Source organism: Ctenocephalides felis, unplaced genomic scaffold (assembly GCF_003426905.1).
Source record: "Ctenocephalides felis isolate EL2017-DRISC unplaced genomic scaffold, ASM342690v1 CF-g0.4_SCAFFOLD_01886, whole genome shotgun sequence".
In the NCBI taxonomy this organism is placed as follows: domain Eukaryota; kingdom Metazoa; phylum Arthropoda; class Insecta; order Siphonaptera; family Pulicidae; genus Ctenocephalides; species Ctenocephalides felis.
In genome coordinates this window covers 98,108,593-98,135,088 of record NW_020538040.1, presented here as the reverse complement: position 1 = coordinate 98,135,088, position 26,496 = coordinate 98,108,593, and the positions used below count along the sequence as shown (strand labels likewise).

The 26,496-nt window shown below is 31.8% G+C and overlaps 1 protein-coding gene across 1 annotated transcript in view; it reads right to left on the bottom strand.

Moving 5' to 3' along the window:
* Positions 1 to 469: 469 nt before the first annotated feature.
* The window catches only part of LOC113378626 (endoribonuclease ZC3H12A), a 63,352-nt gene continuing 37,325 nt past the window's right edge, over positions 470 to 26,496 (bottom strand). The window contains exon 2 of the mRNA XM_026619177.1: positions 470 to 2,393. Within this exon, the coding sequence (XP_026474962.1) occupies positions 561 to 2,393 (1,833 nt within the window). The 3' untranslated portion in view covers positions 470 to 560. The remainder of the gene's footprint in view (positions 2,394 to 26,496) is intronic.

Sequence of the window (26,496 nt, the reverse complement as noted above, 5' to 3'; positions counted from 1 at the left end):
GATTCATACTTTCACAAAAAAAAACAATTTGCAGCAGTAGCTTGAAACATTGATTTTTAAAATTCAAGCTGTAAATAATGCGTATGTTGTATAACATATGTATAATATGGTCACATTAACATGGCATACATAGATTGCAAAAACATCTAAGTATGTATATGGTATTTTTAAATAACATTCTTATTGATAATCAAATGTTAAAAATAACTCTAATTTTCTCTTATGTATAATCATTATATTTGACACATCTAGGCATTATATTTATGCCTAAAACGTTGGGCCCTTAGCCAGCTCTGTCAATAATTATTAAAATATTCTAACTGAACTTCCATTGAAAGATGCGATATATGTAATATACTTACATTTATGTATACCATACATCAAATCATACATTATTTTTTAATTATATAACAATTATTACTATTTCTTCACAAAATCTACTAAATACATAACACTTAACATAGACCGATATTATTAGAATAAATAGTGTTTTGAATATATTATTTTTATATTTCATTTTTTTTCTACTCTAACTTTGTCAGCGTTTTGACACCAGTATTTTACTTCGAGAACATACTCAGTATTGCTGCACATATTTTCTGAGGATTTGTTTCATCTGGATAAAGACGCATGGCGGCTTGAACTTGTTCCTCGGGAAAAATACTAGCGAGGTGATAGTGCAATCTTCGTCGTGTGTCGAGTGCATGAGTTGGGCCTCTGGGAGGCCACAAATTAATTTGGGGTTCCGATGTACTAGCGGGACCCGCCGACGAGGTTGCGTGCCATGGCCTGCTCGAATCCGGCGCGGAAGCAATGCGAGTGACGTTCTGATGAGGCTGAAGTTTAGTCATGTCCCAATGCGAAAATTGCTGCGGGCCGCTTAATGTGGGACCCAACGCTCTATGTGAACCACAATTTGAATTGTTGGAACTAGTGGATACGCTGTTATTTTGCATGCGATATAGGCGAGGATCGCAACCAGGATTTAGTGTCAATTGGCGTTGTAATTTACGGTGCAAGTTAGTGGAATCAGCTTCTACTTCTTTTGAAGGCCCCCACAGTGCATAACCCACGTTGTACTCCCCAGATATATTTTCAATACTGTGACTTTTGGGAGGTGCTAGTTGTCTAAATGCAGACGTTTCGTTATAATATGCATTAGAGAATCCAACAGATGATGATTCACTTTTTGGATAGGAATCGGGTTCCGTATAAACCAATTCAGGAGCAATCGACTGAGTTCTACCCAAAGGAGTTTTACGCGACGATTGTCTATTATCGCCATCATTTGTTATTGGTAAACTTAGTGATTTACCTTGAACTCGGCGTACCGGGCTAGGATCTCGACGAGCCTGCAAATGTCTTGCAGCATGCTCAGATAGACGTTCTGTTACTGATTTATGAGGTAATGAACCACGTTCCGGATGGTAAAACTTACATTTATTACCGTACGTACATTTTTTACCATATGGACAGGGCGGTTGCGAGTCTCCTTTACGCGGCTGTATTTTAAGAAAATGATCAAGTGTTGGTCCAGATCTACCGAGTGGATCGTCGGGAGGCATAAATCTATCATTCACAAAGGAGTACATAAGAATACGCTCTTCAATAACCTTTCGAAATTCTGGACTTTCCTGTGCAAGATCGCGGTAATTGTCATTGGAAACTACTACTCCATTATTTTCAGCAGCCAATTTCAAGATGTAGCGATCATCGTAGCAGACCATGCGTTTACCACCAACAAGTCGAGAGGGCGTGAATACTAGTACGCGCTCGCGCTCTAATTCGCCGAGCAATTCTTGTTCTTTAATTGGATTGTCTACCCTCGGACTCTCCTTCCTCCACTTTGGCACAAAAACCGTAATGTCGCGATGACCTCGTGCTCGAAACCAGTCGACACACAACCTTATCCCGCGGCAGGAAAATACTTCTTTATTACCGTGGCTCATAGCCACATTGCTGCCGTCGACGACCACGGGTCGTAATCGTTCTTCACTGACAGAGTGTGTGCTTAGCCCAACTTCTGTTGTCACTCTGGGAGTGCTTTCACCGCAATCTGTTGTCTCTGATGAGTTTTTTGGGCACTGTGCCCCCAGTTTGATCAACTCCGCGAGTAGTTCATTTTGCGTTGGACAAGGACCCAGCCTCGCAAGGGCCGCTTGCACCAGCCGCTCCGTGTATCCCAATTTGAGAGCAAACTCGACCCGAGCCGTATATCCTGGAGGACGATCGCCCAAATTTGTGCTAACATATTCTGCAAATTCTTGACCGAGAGTGTCGCTGACTGTGCGCGACACATTTTGGTGTTGCTGACTAGCGTCGTCCAGATCACCCTCCGAGTCATAACTCGAGTCTTCTGCATCATGGCCGCCTCCCAAGCAGTCGATATAATGCTGAAAAAAAGATAAAATGCTATAAAAGCTAATACCAATGTTGAAAGTAGTTAAATAATACATATGAAAATGTATGAAAAACTTACTCGAATTGTAGATATTGTAGCGTGAATTTAGCATTCTATGAAAGCAATGGAAACATATCCAAAAACAGCATGAGTTTGAATAAAACCAATCGAGTAAATTACAATAATTGTTATGTATTAAACCTAAAAACATTCAATGGAACTGACGATGATTATATAGAAAAATAATATATACACTAAACAATTTCAAGAACACAAAAGTACGCCAAAAAGATGAAATATATCAATTATATAATAAAATGGTGATGATATTTCAATTCATATATAATATTGCTTAATATTATAAACGAACGTATTTTTAAATAATATTCTAGCAGTGAAGTATTTTAAAATAATATTTTAACCGACAGATTAATAATTGCTTGTCGAATAGTTATATATGCTAACTTTATAATAAATTTTAAAAAATATAAGACGAGAAATCGGAGCATATGTAGATCTATTATAGCATTCGTTACCGCTGAACCATTTTATAAATTCATTTTCAATGTGTACTTTATTTTATTTTACTAAAGATTATACTTCGACATCAATTAAAATAGAAAATATGTTAGATATAAATATATTACGAAGAGACATTTAAAATTCTACGAAGATATGAATTCAATGAGGAATTTTGCGGCTGTATTGCTGTATAAGTTCGGACAACGACAGACGACTTACAATAAGTACATCTACAGTAACTACAAACTACGTTTTTGTATTAACTAATGAAGATATCTGAAATGAAGATACTTGCTATCTTCTCGTACCCGGACGTACACAAGGCGAGATAAGAAGAATACGTAAATATATCCGTGTTCCACTATCTTCTAATACTCGTGAGAGTGACGGACTATCATTCTGATCAAAACAAACAAATAGCGGTGGGTGTTACTAACAAGAATGTAGGAAACAAATTAACCGCTGTGAAAGTTAAGTAGTTCGTTTATTTACCAAATCGGTAGTAAAGGATAATGGCTTGTGTATTCTCTGATACCTCATCACTGTAAAAATGGCGAAAAACAAAGAGTATATATATATATATATATATATATATATACATATATATGCGTTCTATAAATTGCTTGAAGCTATGAAACCGGAGAAATGCCGCAACTTCATACGCTAATTTCTTACATAATAGGATAGCGATTTCCTAACAGCATAAAGAGAACGTGCAATACTCATCAATAAAGTAAGACATCAATAAAGCCTATAGCATTTAAAATTAAACAATGCTAATGCAGTGATTTTCAACCGTATATATGTGATTTCATTGAACGCATGTGTTTACAAATGCTAAAAACTCAAATGAATGATTCAAATAATAATATCCAATGATATCCCGATATAAAACAAAATAAAAATAAACTTTATTACATAACATAAGAACTGTAAAGATACGACTTCGAGATCGCCTATGAATGCGTAAGATTATCATTTTAAAATTATAGCATTGTGTTTAAGTTTGATACATGCATCACATCAGAAAGCTTCGATATACATATATTAATAAGTTCAGTAGCATCGAAAGCATTCAGAGAATCGTACTTTAATAGTGTCCAGTTATGACAAAGGGATTTGCGAGTCTGATTTAAAAAATGATTAAAAAAACAAATTCATCACAGAAAATTAATTTTAGAATTTAATATTCTACCAGCGTAAGAAAAGAATGTATACCGAAAATATAAAAAATACACGGTAATGTAGTATTTATGATGATGAATTCAGTGGGTCTTCAAATGATTTGTCTTGTAAATATGTTTTCTACAGGATGTGATAAATGCCCCTTTCACCTGAAACAACTTTCAATTGGGATGTGCGTGCTCGGCGGTTCACACACGGTTGTGGAATTGCACATATGCGTAAAACGAGGTATGTAAAATTTAAAAGTCCTTATAATACTTCGAAATGCTTATTTTAATTAACATATAATGATTTAGTAGAAACAGTGATATCAGCATTCCTGTTTTGATGTCTATATAACGTTTAGCGAATTACTTTAGAAAATATTTATCGAAGATAAATATTCATTAGCGAAAATATTTTATAGCAAAAATATCTAAAATTAAAATTTGTATATATCTTTACGTATACTGAACATTTTGGCATACCTTAGAAAAAATGGATTTATGTGTGTATGTGTGTGTGCAATTTTCCGAAACCCAGTTCAACCGATTTCAATTATTCAAAAAACATTCGATTGCTGTTTATAAGGGAACGTGCTGATTATTTTAATTTTTATTTATTCCAAATGCGATTCGTGAAGTTATTAATTAGATCTCACCTTATCAAGGTCTACTATCATTCTGAAGTACTTCTCATCCGCTAACATAGCGAATAATCCCTAATGTTATATCTCTATATTTTGTCGCTTTCAATAGAGCGCGTTCCACGCGCACAGCACTAGGCCGCCATATATAAAAAAAACTGTTTGATTTCAGTTTTCACAATCAACTGAATTCTTGCGTAGGTACATCTGATCTCTTCGGCAAGATATGGTACGGTTCCAACACATCCGGGTCGCGTGCTTCGACACTAAGACACTGTCTCACAAAAATAATCACATTTGAAAAGAATGATGAAAGCACTGATGTAACTGTTCCTATCAGGCACTTACAACACTTTAGCAGAATGTTGTAACGAGGAAACACATGAAATGTATCCAACGTCAATGATCGACGCGCGCGTTATCTACAGCAGACAAAATGCAACTGAAACTATGGCCGCGATGCCGCTGTTAAATCGCCGCAAGAAGGTAGGGAGAAGCACCGGCGAGTGTCCGTTATTGCGGGGAGAGCGCCCGCTTTTCTGGCGGTCCGCGGAAGAGAGGTCAACATACACACGCGCCGCCCGCGGATGCAGACGCGCCGAGGTGCGAAGAGCGCGGTTTACGAGCCATCGCCAGCCGCCTATCACCATTTCATTCAATATCTGAGCAATAGCAACGAATGATTCTCATGCCATATAATAAACATATTTACAGTATTTACAATTAACACTTTCTCACACGTTTTCCGTTTTCCGTTTTCCGTTTTTCGTTTAACATTTTCATTTAAACTATTTGATAGTTTATAGAAAATACAATAAATAAATTTTCAAAATGCACAATATTTTAAAATTACTTGATTTTTTTTAAAAAAAAAGTTGTAATAATGTAGTTGTATTAATGTAAATGACTATAAAATAAAATTGAACCATTTTCTGCATCTGATTATTAGCGTGAAGTCACACATTTCGAATAATAATAATATAAAAAAGAAAGACTTCAGCCAAATATGGTGCTCACTTTAAAACTGATTCCTTTTTTTCAATTCGATGTCAATATGAAATCAGCGGCAGAAGTACAGTTGAAATAGAACATCTAGTTTAGATAGTTCCAATGACGACGCATTGTTGTGCAGTCAGAAAAAAATTATAATAAAGTCAAAATAAAAATAAAAATAAAATAACTTAAAAAATTTCACCTATAACTGAGTTAATTTACAGGATAAGTTTTAAGTATTTATTTAAATATAATTTCAAGGAAATTAAATTTTCGGAAAATTAATTTTAAGAAGTTTCTAATGTTCTTAATATGTTCGATTATTATCATCATCTACCTAAAATTACAGCTTAAGGGGATATCTAGTGTAAAAAATTCAAAGAATCTTAACTATACAAGAATATATGTATGCAAAAGCATTTTTTTTAATCTAAATTATTTTCCGAGAAACAGCTATTTGACCATAATAATCTTCCTTTTGCAAAACTTTTATTGCGTTTTTCTCTAAACTGTTTTTGTCAATACGAATAATACGATGTACACGATTTTTCGAATTCTACTGAGCCATTCACTTGAAATTTTCAAAGAATCTTCTTTATAGACTTCTCTCTAGTCTAGCCTCCTTTAAACAGTCCCCATTTTGTCAAAAAACTTTTTTTTTAACTTAATCCTATATATACTACCATAGCGACATCATATTTTTTTTAACTTCCCGAAGGAGAAGTTTATGTTTTCGTCAAAAAATCCGATTCGCTATAATTTTATGTTTTCTCAACGTTTCAAACCATTTTGAATCGAATGAGACCAAATTTGGAAAAAGTATATATATATATATATGTGTGTGTGTGTGAATAGATTTTTTATCTTTAGTCGACGTTTCTCAAAAACGGCTGAACCGATTTCAAAAATTTAAAAGCAATTCTATGTATCTCGATGAGGACTATCGTTTCTCAGTTTTGTGCGACGATCGGCCGAGCCGTTTCTTTGTAATTTGCAAAAAAGTATAAAACTTTTCGTCCTTTTCGTTTTAGCTCACAATCTTGAATCGATTTTAAAAAATCAAAAACTTCTCGAAAGATATTAGTTAGGAACGATACTGATTAGTTTTATGTAAAGTTAGACCGAGCCGTATTCTTGTAATTAATGTTGACAATTTTTTTTTGAGAATTTTTAAGAAACTTTTTTCGACGATAGATATCATGGTCTTATTATAGAACATACTGAAATATTACGTCCCTACGACAAGTAGTTTATTTTCAAAATTCATCAAAGTTTAACAAAATATTTCACAAAATGCACAAACCGCAAAGCTTTGCCTTAATTGAACAAAAAATTGATTTTCGAAATAATCAGTTGAGATTGTATCTAAATATCTAAATCTCAATTCGATTGTTAAAGTCAATTATAACATCTATCAGGCAGTTTTTGCAACTTGCCTTAAGGCAAAATGCCATTTTGAAATAATTGTTTTTTCATTTCGGATTAATAGAAGGGTTGCAATTGTGTACACGTGTTAACTTTTTGAGACCCCCCACTTCGACCACTGCTAATTTTTAAAATTATTAACTTTTTTGTTTTATTTTTTATCTGTACTCTTGTAATGTTGATAAATAAATTATAAAACTAGTGCTGGAACTTCCCGTACCATAAATAAAAATGTTTAAAAAAGATTAAAAGTATTTTTAAAATTTGAAAAAGTTAGATTTTTGAGAAATTTTAAATTTCTGAAAATAATTGACTTTTTTGATAATGAATGTTTTCTTTATTTTGAAATATTTTGGAAATTTTTAATTTCTTTTCAAAGCAATCGCGATAGGTCAGCTGCGTAGAACCGAATTATCGAAGCGCGTTGGCGCCGCGTCGGATAAGCATTGGTTCCGTACCCATAGAAAGGTAAACAATTATATATTTATACTTATTATTAAAATATCTATAAAATGTCTGATAATTTGATGTGCATATGTCCAATGATCATTTTTGACCGCCAAATGGCATTTTTGTCATTTTATTTATTGGACCTCCGAAACCGCTAGACCTGCCTTCCCAAATTTAATCAGTTTTTCATCACGTCAATACAAATAAAATGTTCTTTGAATTGTTCAAATCGGCCGTTCCGTTCTCTCAAATACAGGGTTACCATTTTTGACACTTTTTGCCCCGTATCTCTGAAACTGCTAGAACTGCCTTTGCCAAAAACTGATCAGTAACGACCTCTCCTTATAACATAATACAAATCGAATATTTTTTTAAGGGGGTCTTCCTATGTGATGGGTTGAAAAAATCGATTTTTTTCATAAATTGCTCCCTTAACATGTCTAGAATACGGTAGTAAAGCGATTTTAGAAAATTCGAAGTCGTTTTAAAGATACAGCAGGTAAAAGAAAGAGCGGTTCGGAGCGCTGAGTTGGCAGTTAGAGCCCGGGCCTATTGTGTTCCGTCAGCTTTATATCCGGCCTCCCTTTTATTCATATATCCGTTTATACAAAGTTTGTTTAGGAGCAGGGACACAAAACAATAACGAATCTTTGAATTCTTTGATTTGGACTTTCGCTCCTAAACATCTTCATTCTGGTCCCAAAATTGTTGAAATTGCTAGCTACTTAGCAGTTATTATCTTTAATGAAGGTTTTCAAAGGTTGTATCTCAGGAACGGCTGGACCGAATTACTTGAAATTTACAGGGCACACTCAATATATTTAAACGCATGGAATGAACTATTATCAATCGAAAATTTTCGATTTTTTTATAGCAAAAAACAAAAAAAAAACGCCTAATTTGCAACTTTTATTTCAAATGTCTATCAAAAATCCATTTTTTTTTTATATTCATTTGATTATAGGTCATTCCGTGCTTTTAAGCCTACAAATCAAAACGCCGTTTATTTTTTTTTTTCAGATAAGCCGATCAGCCGGAATCGTGGAGGAAGTGGGAGCTCTTTTTTTCGAGGCGGGGGTGTTCAGAGCGCTGTAACTCTAGTTTGACTAAATATTTTTAGCTGAAATTTTATATTTATACTGTCCAAATATGTGTTAATAAATGATAAAAAACTTGAAGCTCTAAATATTTACTGGTCGTAGAAAAAAAATCCTAAAATATCCCTAAAAAACAGGCCGTCACATAGGAAGACCCCCTTAATTATTCAAATCGGTTGGTCCGTGTTCCCTAAATCGTCCACGAAAATTTGTATCCGCTCTCACACATACACGCACACGCACACACTATTTTTTCTGAGGTATGCAAAAATGTTCACAAACCTTTGAAATGTAAAGATATTTGAAAATTTTCATTTTCAATTTTTTTGCGGGAAGTTAAAAATTGATTGCCTTTTTTTACGATTATTTAAAAATAACCTAAAATTAATTCTAGTTTGTATTACGCCAAAGGAATTGTATTTCTGAACAAATATTGAAAACTTTAATGAATGAACATTTTTGTGATTTCATAATTTTCAACTCAATACTGAGGCTAAAAGCCTTTCCAGGCATGCAAAACAGCAAGAATCATCCTGATTGCTAAACCGCTAAAGGAGCCTCACGTCGTTTCATCTTACAGGCCGACCAGCTTGTTGACATGTATTACAAAATATTTTGAAAAACTGATCCTTCGGCTTCCACCATCATACATAGGAATGTAAACATAATTAATTAAAAATGCACTACATAAAAAACATTACTGTTTTGCAGCTTTCCTAGATATCTCACGAAGCCATTTGATAAGATGTCTTCCAGACACTTCATTTCTATTCGCATCCTATCTAGGAAATGGACAATTTTTCGTTAGTATAGCTAATATAGACTCAAACATCACTGGTATAAAAAACGGAGCGTCCTCGTCCCAACATTCTTAATTTACACAGCAGATTTTTCAATCTCTACACAAGTGCAGCCAGATGACGATACGTGTATCATCGCCGTAAACAAAGGCGTATTTTACACATAAACAAGCAAGAAATAATGTTGTGATAACAGAATCTTCGATGATGCAGTTATCGTAAGATTCTTCCTTGCATGTTTATATGTAAAATATGCCTGATTGCACAGCAAATAAAAATATTTTCACAATTTTCACTACCAAGAAATAAGCATAAGATAGCGTTGCCATGACAACGCTATGCTATAAGGCAAAATTGCCCCATTTTGCAAAAGTGTTTCTTTGCTGCTGCTGTTATCGTACAATTATAAGTATTAGGATAATTTAATATAATTTTAGTCAAATGTGGAGAAATATAAAATTGAAATTCAACAGCAGTTAAGAAATATCAATAATCAGAATTAACTGCGTAAGCGCTCTAATCATAATATTTTCTAAATTCCGTGTTTTTGATAGTGTGGTTCTATGGTTATGATATTATATCGCACTCTGATTATAGTGATATCATATTCTCGACCTATCTAATTATAAAATCATTTATCTTTTGTACTAATTTTCACCATATTTTATCAGCAAAATGATGAGATTTAAAGCAATACAAAAAATACATGCAAGTTTTCCATTCGACAAAATCCATTCATTTATGAATTCATATCTCAAACGATGCGAGAAAAACGGAGGTAAAAGTAACCTAACAATCTATAAGTTCGCGGATAAACTGAAGTCTTGGATACAAATCGCACGAAGTAGAACATGCATCGTGAGAACTAAAATAATTTATTCGAATAAACTGAAGTGCAGATTTATCAGTACTCGAACGCACCTTAACACACTTTACGTTACGCGAAAAAGTTTGGGTTAACATTAAATTTGATAAGTATATGTACTGTTCACTCTAGCTAAAACTCAATTTTATATAATGTTTATAAATATTGACGTAATAACATCATAAATATAAACCTATTTTAACTATAAAAATACTATAAAAATAATCTTTTTAACAAAACAACAATTTGAAAGTTTTTTTTTTAAAAAAAAAAGATAATTCCAAATTATTCTCCTTAACAAGGGGTTGAATGACCACCTAGTCAAAAACCATAAATAAATTTAAAAAGAAACTTACTTCCCGATTCTGAATTGAATGAGATCAAATTTTGAAAAAAAAAATATGTGTGTAGCCGTTTTTTGTCCTTTAGTCGACTTTTTCACAGAAAAGGCTAAACCGATTTCAAAAATTTAAAATCTATTTGATATAACTCGGTAAAAACTAGCGTCGGCCAGTTTTGCGCAAAATTTTTTCTCAGTAGTTCACGTTCTAGCCCATAACATTGAAAATTCAAAAACTGTTTGAAAGATATTGGTTGGAAATTAGTTTTTGGCAAAAAATCGGCCGAGCCGTTTCTTCGTAATTAAATGTTGAATTTTTTTTGACCAGTTTGATGAAACTTTGTATATACTAAAATATTATAGGCCTACGATATATGACAAAATGCTACATACAACTAGTTACAATAGTATTTATCCCACTGTTTGAACATCCTAATGATTTACATATTATGATACACATCTTCCTGAATTAAACTTGAAATCATAATTTAAACCAAATTTGAACAAATGTATGGAAATTTGCATATGTCCAAATTGCTTTTAATGGATAGTACTATTTGACTTATTTACGGACAACTTATTTTAGAACATTCTTTACGGTCAGACAGCGGAACCCAAACAGATCATTACTCGAACGGGAATTGGAACCGTAACAATGATTCGCTTCTAGCATGTTAAAATCACGATATAAAGCTTCAAAGTAAGTACAAAAACACAAATTATATCAACTAAGCCAGAGATACATTTTATTAACAAGTAAAATAATCAAAATATTTCAAAATATTACATGTTTTAAGTAAAAGTGGAACGGACATATACATATACATATATAATACATAATGAAAATAATAAAACTTATTAAATTAAATTAAATAATCAAGTACTAACGACAGAAATATGAAATTACATTTAAGTTGAAGCTCGAATAATTTAATCCAAGTAAAATATTACTCAAACAACAACTGCGTTTAGCGTTTAATAGAACATAAATACAAGTGATCACAAACAGGGCCATTCCATTTTATTATGTAATTAATAATTAATTTTACTGCCATTACTGCTATTTTCTTTGCATTTTTTCTTATTATAATGGTAATTATTTGAATAATTCAATCCCCGTCACGAACAACCGTAATATCGAGCAGTTGCAATATCAATTTTCATTTGGGAATATGATCTTAAATGTTTCCAAGTGAAAATAGCAATGCCTTTTCTGGGCATTGCTGCAGCAAATTGAATAGTAAGTTAGCCCTATTAGATAAATTGTAATAATAAAGTAATAAAATATGGATGGATCAACCGTTGGGTTACCAATGGTAATTTACCATCTAAAAATACAGTGTAAGAAAAGGTTTCAGCCCAACAGCTAATAGGACATAGGGTTCCGATTGCTTGCTTGATAAAAAAAATTAATAAACGAAAAAGGTTTATAAGCCAAATAATATGAGTATGTTTTGGTAGTCCTTGATTTTTTGTTATTTTCGTTATGAATATTAACAAAATCTGTATAATCAGTATGTTACAAATAAATCATTTTAACATCATAAATAAAAACAAATGAGACAATTATTCATAACTATATAAATATGATGATATTTTTTATATTTACTAAATTAACTTAACAATCGACGTTACTATAAATTTTCAACTTATTTTGGATTATAGCTTTAATAAATAAGCAATTACAAACATATCCGTGACACGCATGCGGAACTGCTGCCTTTCAAAACAAAAGTTTGCGAGAGTCAGTTATGGAAATAATTAACACGAAACTCAGTGTGCAATTACCAGTTCCGAAATGTGAACTACTATGTCAAAATTTCTATAAAAATTCAGTCCATCAAAGATTGATATGTAAAATATATACAATTCGAACGATCAAGGTGTTTGCCAGAATTCGCACTAAAGTGTATTTAAATAATATTGCGGATGCAAAAAAAAATGAAGCAAATTAATGATATGGTATCATTATTTAGAAAAATCGAATAAAATACTTGTTTAGTAACTAATAATATTTTTTTAACTTCCCGTAGGGTAAGTTATAGTAATCGCAAAAAAATCGAAAATGAAAATTTTTATATATCTTTACGTTTCAGAGGTTTTTGAATATTTTGGCATACCTTAGAAAAAATGGATGTATGTATGTGTGTGTGTGTGTGTGTGTCTGTGTGTGTATGTATGTGTGTGCGGATACAAATTTTCGTCGACGATTTCGGGAGCACGGATGAAGCAATTTGAATAATTCAAAAAACGTATTGACAAGGAGACGTGCTGATTAGTTTTTGGCGGAGGCAGGTCTAGCCATTCCGAAGATATGGGGTAAAAAGTGCCAAAAACGGTACCTCAGTTTTCAAGAGAACGGAGCGTCCGATTTTAATAATTCAAAAAACATTTTACTTGTATTGACAACATGAAAAATTGATAAAATTTTCATAAGGGCTGGTCTAGCGGTTTCGGAGATCTAACAAAAAAATTTAAAAAAATGCCATTTGGCGGTCAAAAATGATCATTAGACATATGCACATCAAATTATCAGATATTTTATAGAGATTTTAACAATAAGTATAAATTTTGTTTACATTCCTATGGGTTCCGTACCAATGTTTATCCGTTAGACAGCTACGCGGCGCTTACGCGCTTTATATTTTTATTAAAGCACTACGATTGCTTTGAAGAAAAGTTCAGATCTTCCAAAATATGTCAAAATAAAGAAGACATTTTTTTTTCAAAAAAAATATTAAAAAAAAAATGTCCGATTTATGGTTTCTCAAAAATCTTAATTTTTCAAAAATGATACTCGTTTTTAAAAAAATAACAATTTTTGGTACGGGAAGTTCCAGCAATTTGCCTTAAGGCACGATGCCTTAATTGCCTTAAGACAGAATTCCACTTACAGCTAGTTTTTTTTATTATTATTATATTTTTAACAGCAATCAGAACCTTACGTCCTATTAGCTGTTGGGCTGAAACTTCTCCTTACTTCGTATTTTTTAGATGGTAACCCAATGGTTAATCCATCCATATTTGATGATTTTTGTTATTAGAATTAATCTAATAGGGCTGACTTTTTATTGGTGCAGCAATGCCGGGTAAGGGCTATTTTCACTTGGAAACATATTGCTATCTATATTTCCAAGTGAAAATCGTTGTCACTGCTGCCTGACAACAGGCTGCTCGAAGTGGGTATCGAACCCGGGACCTCTAATTCAGGTCACGTCGCTCTTAACAGCTTACCTACGGGCAAGCCCAACTTAAAACGCATTTCAAATCATATTTTACATTTGAAACTAGTGGTGCATCGCATCGCCTCAAAAATTGCTAGAACTTCCCACACCAAAAATAAAAAAATTTAGAACAGGTTTAAATTTTGTTGAAAACTTAAAAAAAACAGATTTTTGAAAACTTTGAAATTTTTGAGAAAATTTGTCGCTTTTGAAATTTTATTTGATAATATTTTTTCATAACTTTTTGAAAATTTTGAATTTTTTTCCAAAACAATCGCGCTGTGTTAGCTGCGTGAAGACGAAATATCGAAGCGCGTATGCGTCGCGTCACAGTCTAACGGATAAACATTGATACGGAACTCATAGAAATGTAAACGAAATTTGTACTTATTATTAAAATCTCTATAAAAAATTTGATAATTTGATGTGCATATGTCTATTATTCTTTTTTGACCGCTAAATGGCTTTTTTTTCATTAGATCTTCGAAACCGCAAGACCTGCTTATCCAAGAATTTAATGAGTTCTTCATTTCGCTAATACAGTCATCCGTGTTCCTAAAATCGTCGATGAAAAATTGTATCCACACATACACACACACAAATACATACATACAACCATCGTATACATATTTACATACATATATTTCAAAATGTTCAGAAGGTTTTGAAACGTAAAGATATATAAAAAATTTCATTATCGATTTTTTTACGATTACTATAACTTACGTAGCGTGATCTCACACGACATGGATCTTTGTATCGAATCCTGTCATTGACTTAAAATTCAAGAAAAATATATATAGTTAATTTGAAATTGAATTTGAAATTAAATAAAATTGGATTTGTTAAGTAGAATTTGAATAAAAATTAGGAATAAGAATAGAAATTACAGAATTAGAATAGCTGAGTTATAATAGGAGGAAGAAGAAAAAATATTAGAACTGGCTGAGATTGAAAGAATAATGAAAAAATAAAATGTAAGGAAGATAGGAGTTGAATAGAATTAGAAATTTGAAATAAAGGAGCAAGAATTGAAGAGCGAAAATGAAGAAATCAAAATTGAGTAAAATAATTGAAAAAAAAATGAAAAAGAAAAAAAAAGAATAACAATATAAAACAAGATATATAATATTGAATATAGTATGAAAAATAATATAAAATGTAGCTGGCTAAATGCTCAAAATAAGCAAGACCAAATAAAACATAATAAAAATAAGAAAAAATAAATAAAAAACTTCCGAATGGACACTGGTTAACAAAGTTAATTTCTCAGTGTATAGAACGATTGTAAATATGTAACAGCACATTTTTTGACACACAATGGTGACGAAAGTCGTTTATTTGTCGACAATCAGTTTAAGACGAGAGTCCAAAAAAAAAACATAAAAACCCAGCACCATAGTTCCGGTACAGATGTGTGAGTTTATAACGTGGTGCCGGGCTTTAATAATGAACGTTGTAGACGATGAAGAATAAGACAGATAAGAAATTCTCGAACACGGATGTCGAGTGCGATTTCACCGCTCTTCGGCCGTGGCTGAAGCCATCGCAAGCCGAGCATCCGGTACACCGCCGAAAGCGAGTGCGACCTCACGGAAGTACGGTGCGCGTCGAATGACCGCCTTTTGCCTTTTCGAATCGTGTCGAATAATAATACGCACAAACTCTGTCTTTTGTTACACGGATGTTATTATTTCTAGAATTATGAAGCACCGAACCCGCCTTTTACAAGTAAGAACCGCGGTAAAAAAAAACAATTTGTGGTAGTGTGCAACATTATTACCGAAGTGTTACTAATAATTACCCAAAATGGTGGTGCATGGTATTATGCCTTAAGGCTAATTGCTGGAACTTCCCATACCAGAAATAAATATTCGAGGGAAAAAATTGATAATCAATCAATATTGCTCAATAATTAATAACAATTGTTTTATGTAAATAATTATAATTCAATTATTATATGTATATATTTTATCGTTCATATAATATACAGTGACGATCTTATCGCACAGAACACTTAAACATGTTCAAATTAACCGAGATGCCGAATGAATCCATCTGATGATATACATGGTCTGTTCAAAAAGTACCCGGAATTACTAATAATTAAATTTCGCGGGTCTGGAGTGTCTGATTGTGAAAATTTTTTTTTATTGTGTTGGTATACATGCCCCTAAAGTATGATGAAATTTTCAGCTATATTCACTGTTTACTTTGTCTGTGGTAGTCGCTAAGGTTCGACGTGTTTTTCTGAGCTCGGCGATTTTTACAATGGAAGAATTGAAAAAGTCAAAGAATTTGTATTAAATTTTGCGTAAAAAATGAAATAAAGTGTTGCAAAGTGCAAAAATTCACCAGATATGGCTCCGTGTGACTTTTTCCTATTCCCAAAGTTGAAGAGACCCATGAAAGGACGGCGGTTTTCCTCGATTGAAGAAAATCGCCGAGAGTGCTCAAGGACATATCAAAAAGTGAATATCAAGGGTGCTTCGAAAATTGGAAAAAACGCTGGCATAAGTGTATTATATCTGGGGGGGACTACTTTGAAGGTGACCACATTAATGTAGACGAATAAATAAATATTTTTTTGAAAAAACGAAAATTACGAAAACTTTTTGAACAGACCTCGTATATTTCTTATGATAGAATGACCCATATGAAATATATACATCTATAAACTGAATTGTAAATTTAAAATTTATATTTAAAGTGTTTAATAATTTAATAAGTATAAAACAATAACTTGCCGTGGAGGCTGAGAGCAGACATACGACCAGAACGGTGGCTGAGAGTGCACAAACAACCGAGAAGGGTTAAAAACAATATAATCGAATATAAATGAAAATTAAATCGAGAGTAAATGTTTGCATATAAACGCAAATTAATACTTTAAGCATGGCGTGAAGACTTTGCAAATAGCAAATCGTACTTCTAAATAGAAAGAATTACCTCTTTCTACAGGCAGCCCAACTTATTGGCCCACAGACACGAATAAAAAACCACACTTGTTAGACTTTTTTGTTTTGATGGCATTAATACTATTTACACTGAAATTGAAGTAAGTTATGATCTCTCTTCAGACCACTCCCCCATGATAGCTAGTGTATGTTCATCATTAATTAATATTCCTCATACTTCAAAACTTCACTCAGCAAAAACTAATTGGAAGACATATCGCAGAATTGTAGAAGAAAATATCAACTTACAAACAAGGCTTAAACACCTTTCGGATATCGATAGTGCAATTGACTTCTTCAACAAAATTCTGCATGATGCTGCTTTTGTTATTACAGCTATAATGAAGGACATGAAGTATCAATCTACTTCTTTTGAAATAAAAAAGATGATTGATAAAAAGCGAAAAGCAAGAGAAACATGGCATACTTCCCACTTGCCTTCCAATAGAAACATCTTAAATAACCTCAGAAATAAGCTTAAGCTTAAAGCCAGGTTAAAAGAATTAAACAATACAAACTTTACCGATTACTTTACCAGTCTTAATCGCTCTATTTCGAGGCCTATCGAGAACAATCTTAAGCCATGCAGTAGAAATCCACCAGTGCGTTGGGAATCAAAATAACAATGTTTCCTGAGCATAAAGCGATAAAGAAAAATCTGAACTTTTTGCAAAATAATTAAGCTCCGTCTTTCAACCATATCCGACTTCTTTTGATGACCACTCTGAAGTCAAGATCCAATAACTATATATAATAATAAAGAGATTTTTTTCTTTGAAGAGGGTTATCATGGAAATGTCTAAACTGCAAAACAGAAAGGCTTCAGTTATTGATTCAATATCAGCAAGAATGTTAAAAGAAATGCCAAAAAAGGTTTCATTTTCGTAACATTTATATTCAATTCTATTTTAAGAATTAATGTTTGACCAAATTCTTTCAAAATATCAATTGTGAAAATGATACCTAAAAGTGAAAAAGATTCTAGTTTAGTTTCTTCATGCAGACCAATCAGCCTGTTACCCATTGCATCAAAGATTTTTGAAAGACTACTGTTGCAAGACATGTTATCGGAATCGAATATCATCCCTGACCATCAATTTTGTTTCCGAAAACATCACTCTACGGTACAGCAGTGTCATAGGATTGTAAATTTAATCAACAACACATTCGAATCGAAACAGCAGTCTTTCTTGATGTAAGTGAGGCGTTTGAGAAAGTATGGGATAAGGATCTTTTATCTAAAACCATAATTGACTGTAAAATGGTTAAAGTTCCTGCCAATGCTGAAAGGTCTGCATTATTTCCAATTGAAGCGGATGTTCCTTAAGGAAGTGGGCCCTTTTTTGTATTTGATATATACCAGCGATATTCTAACATTTCCAGATACCCCTACTGCTACGTTCGCTGACGACTTTGCGGTTCTATCTACAGATATCTGTCCCACATCTGCTTCAATCAAATTGCAATTATATCTAAATAATATCGACGAACGGACCAAAAGATGGCGTATTAAGATAAATGAGACCAAATCCTACCATGTTTTATTTTCACTCATCAAACTCTCATGCCCTGAAGTCAATATCAATGGGCATATAATGACCACGAAAGCTAGTGCTAAATATTTGGGAACTCATTTGGACCAAAAATTAACTTGGAAAGCTTACATTTTAGCGATAATTAAACAAATAAAGCAAATAGTCTAAGAGCCAGTGAACTATTTGACTAACCTGTTTTCTCAGAGCTAGAAATTTTTTTAATGATATTTTATTATCGATACATTAAGAAAGTGCCGGTCTGGCAAGCATCTCGCGATTGCGTCATCATCCCTCGAGGTTTTGAAAATGTAAAAAAAAAAATTTTTTTAACTTGCTTTCACAAGGCTCAAATTTTGAGGGTGTATTCTTTTAACTGTTTAGAAAGCATATGTAAAATGACAGACCATTCTGACGATTGCAAGGGTCTGCCAGACGAGTACATAATAGTCACGACGCGCAAGGGTGTGGGCGCATTGCCATACATAATCGACTAATACCCTTGTATTTGAATAATTTATACGCCATTTTGAAGGTCATTTTACATATGCTTTCTGAATAGTTAAAAGAATACACCCTCAAAATTTGAGCCTTGTGAAAGCAAGTTAAAAAATTTTTTTTTTACATTTTCAAAACCTCGAGGGATGATGACGTAATCGCGAGATGCTTGCCAGGCCGGCACTTTCTTAATGTACCGATAATAAAATATCATTAAAAAAAATTCTAGCTTTGAGAAAACAGATTAGTCAAATAGTTCAATGGCTCTTAGACTAAAACAACTAAAGACCTGTACTGGCTCTTAGGGCGCAAATCAAAACTACCACTTGTAAACAAAATCTTACTATACAAAAGTATAATGAAGCATATTTGGTCTTATGGTATTGAACTTTGGGGTTGTGCTAGTAAGTCAATACAGTTCTTATACAACGTGCTCAATCAATGGTTTTGAGACAAATCGCTGATGCCTCCTGGTTTCATTTTCGATAGTTTCATTCACCGATCGACCGAGCTCTTTTCTTGCAATTCACTGATGAAAAATATTTTTTGCCGATATTTATGAACCTTTTTTTTGGCAATAGATATGGTCTTATAGATCATGCTAAAATTTTACGTACCTTCGGCAAGTACTTAAATTTTGAAAATACATCTAAGTTTGAGAAAATATTATAGTCAAAATTTGTATCAAAAGTTGCTTTTGTGATGTGCTGAGTCAAACATTATCAATTATATAATATAGTAGAATAATAATAATAGTATAATAATAAGCTACAATTTTAGGGCATATAAGCACGTGCCTGTGCAATATAATTAATATAATTACAGTTAATTTAAATGTGCTTGAAAAAATTTTATTCGAAATCGCAATGTTTAGATTGAATTGAAAGCGATAACTTTATTTTTGAAATAAACAGTTGAAAATTTTATCTAAATATCTAAATTTCAATTTCGCTTGATTAAGTCAATTCTTACACATTTCGGGAAGTTCAAGCAATTCGCCTTAAGGCTAAATGCCACTTTCAACCAGTTATTATTATTTTTTTTTCATAAGTTTTATGATTATTATTTCTATTTATTTGTTATTATTATTATAGTTAGTTATTTATTTATTTTGTTACATTATACTTTACATTATAGATTTGTTTAGATTATGTTCGCACTGTAACTCATATTGCTTACTTTATTCTGATTGTTAGATACAAATTTAATAATTTTTTTTTAAATGTATATAATAATTTTATTTACCCAAATAAAATCCGCCACCGAATGCATGCATCTACTTTACTGTTTACCTTTTGATACACCCAAACGCTGCAGTCAACTTGTGCCTTAATTTATGCTACCGTTTGTCAAAGTTAGAACTGCTGTAAAGAAACATTGATCGAAAACTAAATAGTATAGCATATAATATTTTACTCAAATTAAAAAGTGCAGCTGCTCTAAAAGTACGAATATATCTTACAAATGCCACCACCAAATGTAATTTTTGTATAAAATAACTTTTTTAAGTGTAAGTTGCTTTCATAATGTAATGTTATCGTATCTTACTATTAAAGTTGCATTGAACAATGAGTGTTAATTATGAACTTATAGCTCATAGCATTCTTACTCTAAACACGATATTAATAAAACTAATTTTACTTAAATATCAATCAATCATGTATGTCCTTGTTGCCGTCAGTCACCAAGAAGATTTTACCAAATCAAATATGTATATCAGATGTATTTTGCAACGATTTATGTTCCAGATATTAGTGATAATACATATAATGGATAGACATGATTAGCATTGTTATATTTATAAATAAACTGAGTATATGAATAAAATAGTCTTAGCAGATTTGAAAAAGTGAAAATTATATTAAGAGGTCGTAAGTTAGCGTTACGATATATAAACTAGTTGGTTTGGTATTTAGCCTTGAGGCAAGTTACATGAAGTTCCCCCGATATGTACGAGTAAATAATTGACTTAATCAATAAAAAATAAATTAATTTATGAGTGATTATAAGTATTCCGAGTGGATTTATTAAACATCATTGCAAACAAACGAACGAACACGTTAACTCGGAGTATTTTCTAAAAGCAAATTTTCAAAAATCAATAATTTTAATTAATCAATAATTATAATTGAACCAGTTTCCGTAGGACTTTATTGCTTTACTATATTCAAGACCAAGTACACTATCGTTATACCAACTAAATAATCTAATTTTATTTTTAACAAACGTCAAAAAAAACTACTCATTTTCTCAAACTTTGATGAATTTTTAAAATTAAACTACTTGTCGTAAGGACGTAATATTTCAGTAAGTTCTACAAGACCATGATATATATCGTCAAAAAAAGTTCCATGACAATCGGCTTAATTTTTTTTTTCAACAGTTAATTACAAGAAAACGGCTCGGTAGATTTTCATCTAAAATTAATCAGTATCATTTCCAACTAATATCTTTCGAACAGTTTTTGATTTTTTAAAATCAAATTTTTGATTTTTTCCAAATTACAAAGAAACGTCTCGGCTGATCGTCGCACAAAACTGACAAAAGATAATCCTCATCGAGATACATCAAATGCTTTTTAAATATCAGAAATCGGTTCAGGCGTTTTTGAGCAAACGTCGATGAAAGTTCTAATTTTGACAAATGCCAAAAAGATCATACTAATTTTTGCAAAGTTTGACGAATTTTTAAAGCTAAACCAGTTGTCGTAGGGCCGTAATATTTTAGTATGATCTAGAAAGACTATGGTATCTACCGTCAAAAAAATAATCATAAAAATCGTTGAATTTTTTTTTAAACTTTATTACAAGAAAACGGCCCGGCCGATCTCTATCAAAAACTAATCAGCACGATTCCCAACCAATATCTTTCGAGCGGTTTTTGAATTTTCAAAATCGATTCAGAATTGCGGGCTAAAACGTAGACGAAAAATTTTTCACTTTTCTGCGATTTTTAAAGAAACGGCTTGGCCGATCGTCGCACAGAATTGACAAAGAGATATATCGAGTTTAAATTTTTAAAATCGGTCCAGCCGTTTTCGAGAAAACGTCGATTTACGGCAAAAAATCTGTTCACATACACGCACACACACATACACATACACACGCACACACATACTTTTTTCAAATTTGGTCTCATTCGCTTCAGAATGGCTTGAAACGTTGAGAAAACATAAAATAAGCAATTCGGATTTTTTGATGAAAACATAAACTTCCCTTCGGGAAGTTAATCGTAGTTTTATTCGACATTTGTTTATATAATGAGATTTTACGATAATAGGCCATTGAACTGCTTAATTTTTTAAAAACCATGCCTTACGCTTAGCATACTTTAAATAAAGGCTTTTAAGGAAAAAACGGAATTATAAGAAGTAAATGAAATATTACTTTGAGATTTTTTTTAAATTGTATGTTGTATTTAACCACAATCACAATGAGTAAAACTAACATTATTTTATTCTAATATTGTGAGCAACAACAATTTAATGTTAATAGCAATCATATTATATGCAAATTTAGCGCATCGTGTCTAAGAACTCATTACCGTCGTTGTTTATATATTGTGAATGCAGGTATAATCATGTTAACGCATCTCTAATGAAATGATCATAGCTGAAAATGATTTATTTATATGATCATTATCGTTTAGCAATAAAATTAATTTTTAAGTCTAAACATGAAGACAAAAAAACAATGATAATTATTATTCTTATGAAACATACGAAATTATGAATTTCGTAATTCGACAACTTTTAGAATGATCATATATTACGTTAACTACGCATCACATAACAATATGTTTTTTAATACTACGTTAAATCTTCTACAGATAGATGAATATGTATCGCTAAGCAAGTGAAAGTAAAATCTTCAATTAATTATTATTTACATTAAATTGCTAAGTTTACAGTAATTTTCAGAATTCCTAAAATATAATTAAAATCAGTATTAGAAAACATGTTTATTGTTATAATTCACCAATAAAAAAATAACTTATGCAATTTGATCTGAATCAACAGCCGCAGGCCAGGCCAACACGCGCTATATTTTCGATGGAAGCCATCTAATTAAATATCTAAATCTAGAAATTATATTTAATAATATGTTCATACCATGTATGCATTATATATATATATATATATATATATATATATATATATCGAACAATGAACAACATATACTGATAATCAAATTGTAAATTTAATTAAATGACGTCGCGGAAACCATAGGACAGAACGTCGAAAGAGATGCATTCGAATTGTTGAATGTATAATTATAAAACTTTTTTTTTTTAAAGAAACTACAATTTAACCAAAATTGAAGAATAATCGTTGAATGTAAAATAATTTGTTAAATTATATTTCGATATGCATACCCAGCCGCCCAATCAATGGATTGGCATTCGATTTAGACATTTTTTTAATATGACCAAAAATTTTATGAAAATAAAAAAAGAAAATATTTCGATCTATTTTCAATGTGCATAAAAAATAGTTGACAAATATTGGCAGGTCAGTTATATAATCCGAGGGAGAACACCAATAATAACGAGGCGTTTAACATCAATAATTATCAGTATTTGAATTTGTTTGCATAGTTATGAAAATTGATTTTTAGACCACAAAGCTTGTCCAATATCGGTTATAAAACACAACAATGTTACTGAACATGTCGAATATATAATGACGCGTTATTGAAACCTTCAAAACCATTTTTACCTTAATTATTTATTTGTGAATTGACAAAGCATATATTTTTTCATAAAAATATAAGTTTCTTTATGAAAATGTTGCACGCGTGTTCGTTTCATAGAGCAATCTCGGATCCAGTGCAGATAAACCCGCCTGAACTAAAAATAGAATATTTCTACCATGCGGGAGACTTAAGTAATTTTATGCCACAAGTTGAAAAACGATATTAGAATAATATTTGTGAATATATTGTATTGTACAATTGATGCTCAAGTGGACTTAAACAAAAGTGCACTATATATATACCACGAATACACCATCAACGAATATATGTGTAAACAACAAGACCAATAATAAATAAATCGTAGGAATCGAAACCTTACCGAATTATACTTTTCAATGACGCATTGGTACATAAAAACATGTTTACTAAGTTTATAAGTTTATTGTAAATAATGTAATACATATAAACTAATATAAGCTACGTGAGCGTTTTTACGATAACATGTGGTGACAACAAACCGGTAGCAAACTGTCCGCTATCTTCTACGTAAAATATTTAGTGATACCATTTTCTTTACTACATAAATGGTCAAATTCTCGGATAAAACGGCTATGTTATATTACTGGTCTCTTATGAGTAGTTGCATGAGTCTCGAAATTGTCGAAAAGCTATGTCTGTGGTGTTTATTCAAGCGTTTTACACAATCTCAAATACTAAAACCTAACCTCCAAATGGCACAAATGTCAAAATATAACATTAGTTCGACTCTCACTTGTGTTATTTCAAGTGCAACAATTATTAATATCGCATTCATCATCAAGTATCAGTTGTTTTAATGGTTCATTTTCATAGCAAATCGCAGCTGCTAATGCGTTGCGTTAAACGCGTTTCTTAAGTTTAACCCATGTATCAAACTTTTGAATATAGTTAAATTGTTTTAGGTGATAAATGAAGCTTCTCCGCGATCTCACGTGTTGTACCGGGCCGGGACGATCCGAATCGATTATTGCTTCGATCGTCATCAACTTTAATAGATGATCAGAGCATTTTTCATCTTTGAGAACGAAATGCCGGACTATCGGGCATTCCGAACTGTTGGGTGCTGGACTAAAGGACTTCTACTGTAATATGAACAAAAAATAATGAGAATAAAACGAACTTGATTTTGTTGATTTTTCCAAAGAAGGGATTTCAAATACAAAATATATTATGATCGAGTAAAACATAATAGAATAAGAAATACAAAAAAGACGAGCTTTGCTAGAAAAAATGTTAAATGCTACTAATAAAGCTCGAAGTCTATTAATTTATTCTTTGAATTTACACATACTTTGATATACTTATTTATAAATGCTTGTACATTGACAAGAAATTAACTATCTAAAGTTCCTTACAAGTTATCCTCCCCTGATATGGCACACTAGACAAGAAAAAAACAAAAATTATCTTGTTTGCGTGTGTAACAAAGAACTGACCAGGATATAAGATATGAAGTTGATTTATTTAAATCGCACACTAATTGACATAAATGAAGTTTTTACTTGCTTTCGCAAATACAAAGTCTATGTATGGAAAACTCGTTCGACATACTTTGCATTTATTACATATTAAATGTTTTTTGTAGAATGCAATTTGAAAAGACCTTAGTTGTAATAAATAATTGTCAAACTCAAACTTCTTACTATGCTATAATCAATGTTGGACTTGATTGAAAACAAAGCATTACAATGAATTCAACAATAACATGCTACTTAATAAAAACAACGTGGAGCAATGTTTTTTACAAAATTTTATATAAAAGTTTATTGTATAAAACAAAATTAATATGGTTAAATAAACGTTTCATGCCCAAATATTGTATTAATTTTATTGTAATAATATGAAATTATCTAAGAATCTCATATCATACCCATACCGCATTGTACGAAAATAACTCGAACTTAACTTATTATAGAAACTGTAGCACAATTATATTAGTAATAAAAAATTTAGGTAGTGGTGCATGGCATCGTGCTTTAATGCAAATTGCTCAAACTTCCGTACCAAAAATTAAAATTTTTCAAAAACTTTTAAAATTTTTTGGAAACTTTGTAAAAAAAATGAGATTTTTAAGAATTGTGAAATTTTTTAAATAAGTGGACTTCAAAAAAAAAGAATTTTTCTGAAAATTTGGAACTTTTTTCCAAAGCTCTGCTTGACTGTTTTAGAGAAGAAATTTCGAAGCACGTAAGCGCCGCATCGCAGTCTAACGGATTAACATTGGTACGAAACCCATAGAAATGTAAACAAAATTCATACTTATTATTAAATTCTCTGTATTTTATATCAGATAATTTGATGCGCATATGTCTAATGATCATTTTTGACCGCCAAATGACATTTTTTTTCTTCTTTCTCACTCGATCTTTGAAACCGCTAGACTTGCCTTCGCAAAAATTTAAACGGTACCTCATTTTGTCAATAGAAATAAAAACTTTTTGAATTATTATAACCGGGCGCTCTGTTTCCTCAAAAACTGAATTGCCATTTTTGGTTCTTTTTACCCGTATCTTCGAGACGCCTAGACCCGCCTTTGCCAAAAACTAATCAGCACGTCTTCTTATCAATACGAATCAAATGTTCTTCGAATTATTCAAATCGTTTGCATTCAAATCGCACACACAGATCCATTTTCTAAGGTATGCCAAAATGTTCAGAAACCTTTTGAAACGTAAAGATATATAAATAATGAAAACCTGAATGTTTAGATAATTATAAATTCTGTAACTTTCAATATTCGTATTTTACAGACAAAATATACGAGCGTATAAATTGTAAGATAAAGTTTATATAAGTTTACATAAAAAGTAAATGAATAGAACTTAATGAAAGGGAGTTAGCACGAAGGA